We start from the raw sequence: 4,910 nt of genomic DNA on the forward strand, positions 1-4,910 counted from the left end.
AAAAAAAAAAAAAAAAAAAAAAAAAAAAAAAATATTCACAAGTAAACAACTTTGAAGGGAAAGAACGCAACCGTAGCCTTTTTTTTTTTTTTCTTTTCCAATTCTACAAAATTCAGTGTCTAACAGTACACAACGGTAAGGTGTCTTGGAGGCTCCTGCAAACCAGAGCTGCCATCTTCCGCCAGGCTGGTGGAAAGAAAGGTCCTTGTGAGGGTTGAGTGTAAAGGTGCCGATCCAGTCCTTTGACAACGCGATGCGGCATCGTCAAGTCCATGCTTGAGAACCGCGCCATGCAGCTACCAAGAATAAAAATGACAAAACAGCCAGGCGTGGTGGCGCTCGCCTTTAATCCCAGCACTTGGGAGGCAGAGGCAGGCGGATTTCTGAGTTCGAGGCCAGCCTGGTCTACAGAGTGAGTTCCAGGACAGTCAGGGTTATACAGAGAAACCCTGTCTCAGAAAAATAAGAAAAGAAAAAAGAAAAAGAAGAAGAAATGGCAAACCAAACCAAACCCCTCCTAACAATTACGAGTTTGCGCAGGCTGGAACCCGCAGTCGGGGAAGGCGGGGGCCGACCCTCCGTGCCGCCCGCTCCCCGAACCTGCTAAGCGATGCCTCTTCAGGCGGCTTCGGAGCCAGCGACCTCGCAGGAGTCTGGAGCGAAGAGCCCGCACTATGTCTGGGGACCGAGCGCACCGGTCCACGACCGAATCGCCGAATCCAGACGCCAACTTCCAGAGCCTAAATTCAAACTGCCCGCCCGATCCGCGGCCGCGCAGGCGCACAAAGGCGTTCCCCCGAACAGCGCAGACTCCGCTTAGGGAAAGAATTTCCGCGGGATCTGTCAGCGTCTGGGCGGGGTCGTGGGCGGGTCCTGGGGCGGAGCTAAGGCAGGATTGGATCGCTTCTGACATAGAAGGCTGACTTTTGGAGCCCTGGCGCTCTCAGTGGGTGAATTCAGTTGGTTATCCTCTGTGACCACAGCCAGCCCAGCTAGAGGCCCAGAGTTCCGAAATAACATGAGCAGCTCAAACAGTGGCTCTCGAACCTGCTGCAGAGTCATCAGGTGCAGCTTTTACAAACACCAGGGACTGGGAGCAAATTGAGCTCAGACATTCAGAGCATTTTTTTTTTTTTAAATACTCCCAGATGATCCCAGAAAGCAGCCAATTTGGCGAGCTTAAAGATTCTGCCTTTATGGGGATTAGATGCATCAAGATGGAAGCCAAGGAAACTTATGCACCTTGGTTTACATAACAGAAATTTATATATTATTTATGTAGGTTAACAGATAATTTTTTTTTTTTTTTTTTGGTTTTTTGAGACAGGGTTTCTCTGTGTAGCCATGGCTGTCCTGGAACTCACTTTGTAGACCAGGCTGGCCTCGAACTCAGAAATCCGCCTGCCTCTGCCTCCCGAGTGCTGGGATTAAAGGCGTGCGCCACCACGCCCGGCTCAGATAATTTTTTAAAAAAAGAAAAGAGTATGGAGAAGTGGGATAGGTGTTCGTTCCTAGGCCTGGGAACTTGAACTAGTTTGACCCTGCCAGCAGATGGAGAAATTGTCCTTGAGATGGCTGGACTCAGACACCTGTTTACAACAGAGGCTGTTTAGCTATAAGGAAGTCCCCAGGTCCCCTAGGCCCTGGAACCTTGAATTTAGTTTCTCCTGATGATTAAATGGAGTCTGAGGACAAAATGGTGCTACTTAAGAATGCATTTCTTTAGCTTGTTCCCAACAATACTCTACAAACACCAAATAGACAATTGCAAATATTTATGATATGAAAGAGAAGAGGGAATACTGGGGAGGGAAGGGTTAAGTAGGGATGGGAGAGCAAAAGGGGTCAGTCATAGCCAAGTAAGTATATATGAAATGGGTCGTTAGTCACAGGGACAAAAATGGATACCTAGAGAGAAAAGAACACAGGAAATTTGAAGAAATAATGTCAGGAAATGTCTCAAAACGTCTAAGATCCAAGAGGCCTATGTAGTCAAGGTTCTGTAGAGGAAGAGAACTTATATAATGAATCTTGCCTAGTTTAGGCTTTTGAAACCTCAAATGAAGCCCACTCCCAGTGACACACTTCCTCCAACAAGGCCACACCTCCTAGCAAACAGTGCCACTCCCTATGACTAAACTTGGCCGGGGTGTGGTGGGGGACATGTTTATTCAGTCCACCACATTCCAATCACTGGCCCCAGTAGGTTTGTGATATCGTAATGAAATGTATCCAGTACAACTTCAAAAGTCCCCATAATCTTTCATAGTCTTCTCAACACTGTTTAAAAAGTCCAAAGTTCAAAGTATCTGAGACAAATAGCAATCTCTGAACTGTAACCCCCTGTAAAATAAAAATAAAGAAGAACAGATCACACACTTCTTACATATAATGACGTAGAATATACATTGCCATTCTAAATGAGGGCATAGTGAAGAAACAGTGAAAGAAAATTAAAATTCAAGATCCACGACTCATACGGCTTGCTAGTTAGGAGGGCTTTTTGAGCCTAGAGCAAAGAACAAAGGCTGTAAAGTCATCCCAGGAACCAACTAGCCATAAAGATAGGGAAGACATACAAGAATGTCCGGACTGGCCTAGCGCCTCCCTATCTCCTGCCCTTCTGACATGGGTTAAATGTTAACCAGATGCTCTGCTGTTACCTCGCTCTTCATGTACAGTTGGCTGATGTTTAAACTGTCCAATCGTGTGAAGCCACGCCAATTCTTCCCCTACCCCCACTCTTTTCCTATATAAACCCCTAACTTTTGAGCTTCGTGGACACCTCTGTCTCCTGCGTGAGATATGTGTCGGCCCGGAGCTCCATCATTAAACTACCTCATGTGTTTGCAGCCAGATGGTCTCCCGTGATTCTTTGGGTGCACGCCATCTCGTGACTCGGGTGGGGGTATCCCCACGGAGGTCGTTCAACAGTAGATCAAAGCAGTACCTAGAGCCAGCTGGGAAGTCCACGCCTCTCCATGTCTGATGTCAGAATGTTCTTCAAGTCTCCACCTCCTTTCAGCTTTTCTTGACTCTAAATCCAGAAACATGTGGCTGAAGCTGCCAAATTCTTGTTTTGGGGGCTGGGACGTGGCTCTCTTGTTCAAATACGTTTTCATCAGCCTTCTGTCTTCTATGGTTTCCTTCACTGCTTAAACTTTTACTTCAGTCCTTTTCACAGTTCGGAAGCTTAGCTAGGCAGGGTCTTGCCCTGAGGTCACCACCTTATTAGTGTCATTTAGCATTAGGCTCTTCCTTAACCTTTTTTTAAATCTCCTTGAGTGCTGGACAGAGCTGCATTATACTTCCTAGTGCTCCTTTTCTCTTCAAACTGTACAGAGGCAGGCAGATTTCTGAGTTCGAGGCCAGCCTGGTCTACAAAGTGAGTTCCAGGACAGCCAGGGCTACACAGAGAAACCCTGTCTCAAACAAAACAAAACAAAACAAACAAACAAAAATTTCCTCTTTGCCCCCTTTCATTATAGATCTGCATAAGAGGAATTGCTAATAAGCACAGGACAAGGTCAGTACTTCTTGAAATCTCCTCTGCCAACATCAACACACAACCCTTCTATTTAGCCTCAGGCTGGTTTTTAGGACAAGGAAAAAAAAAAACCAGACATATTCTTTGCCAAAATAGCACAAGAATGGCCATTTAATAATCTTCCCCTTTGAAACTTCTGAAGCCAATCTATATTATTCTCAGTACCATTGTCTTCACTAGAATGCCCCCAAATCTTAGCATTTAAAGCATTCAACTGCTTTCCTAATTCAGAGTCCCAACAAGCAGCATGGTCAGGCCTGTCAGCGCAGTACCCTACTTCTTGGAACCAAAGTCTTATCTTAGGGACTAATTCTATTGTTGTGAAGAGAAAATTACCAAGGTCGACCCTGCTTGCTCTGGCCCAAAGATTTATTTATTATTATATCTAAGTACATTGTCAGGTCTCATTACAGATGGTTGTGAGGCACCACGGGGTTGCTGGGATTTGAACTCAGGACCTTCAGAAGAGCAGTTTGTGCTTTTAACCACTGAGCCATCTCTCCAACCCCTCTCTCACACTCTTTATTTATTTATTTATTTATTTATTTATTTATTTATTTATTTATTTATTTTGGTTTTGCAAGACAGGGTTTCTCTGTAGCCCTGGCTGTCCTGGAACTCACTCTGTAGTCCCGGCTCTCCAGTCCCTCTCTCACTCTTAAAGATGGATCTTATGGAGGCATTTTGTCAGTTGAGGTTCCTTCCTTTCAGGTGACTCTAGCTGTGTCAAGTTAACATAAAACTATCCAGGCTACCCTGTGTCTCAGGGACCTTCAGGAGTGGACTGAAGTGGAAACGTAAGGGTTCTTAGGACAGTCGATTGGATGGTGTTTTGCTGGGGCAAACATTTGAAAGGTGTGAAAGGCTCAGGCAGACTCGTGAAAGAACGTTTCCCTGAAGCAGACACCAAAGAGTGGATGTTCTACTAAAGCAAGCATGTGAAAGGACACGTGATGAAGGATTCTTTGCTAACAACACACACATGTATTGGTCCCCCTTACATTGCATAGTTGAGCTGCATTTGTCAGGACTCCATAGAGAGAAACATACCAAAAAAACTTATAGTGGTGTGCTGCAGTTTCTTTGTAGATTCTGAAGACCCAGGCTGACTGGATGCGTGTTCTGAGGCAAGACCCTTCTTGAGGCAAGACCTGTGCTAAGACAAGCCACGTGAAGGACACATGATGTCTAGAAGGTATAAATAGGACCCCACAGAGTGATGGAGAGAGAGATTGGCTTGCTGGTACAGCTAGCTGTGCAATGCTTGTGAGACTCTCGTCTTCCCTGATCGTTGTTTCCCAGAGAGAGGCACAGCCGAGGACTACTCCTGGCATCCCTCCAGGTCCTTCCTGGTGACTGGAGC

The 4,910-nt window shown here is 45.7% G+C and overlaps 1 protein-coding gene across 1 annotated transcript in view; it reads right to left on the reverse strand.

Annotated features, from left to right (window-relative positions):
- Ska1 (spindle and kinetochore associated complex subunit 1) overlaps window positions 1–913 on the reverse strand; it is a 10,360-nt gene extending 9,447 nt beyond the window's left edge. Inside the window, exon 1 of the mRNA XM_021150320.1 lies at window positions 529–913. Coding sequence (XP_021005979.1) covers window positions 529–913 — 385 coding nt within the window. The remainder of the gene's footprint in view (window positions 1–528) is intronic.
- Window positions 914–4,910: the final 3,997 nt, after the last annotated feature.

Source organism: Mus caroli, chromosome 18, assembly GCF_900094665.2.
Source record: "Mus caroli chromosome 18, CAROLI_EIJ_v1.1, whole genome shotgun sequence".
NCBI classification, from domain to species: Eukaryota; Metazoa; Chordata; class Mammalia; order Rodentia; family Muridae; genus Mus; species Mus caroli.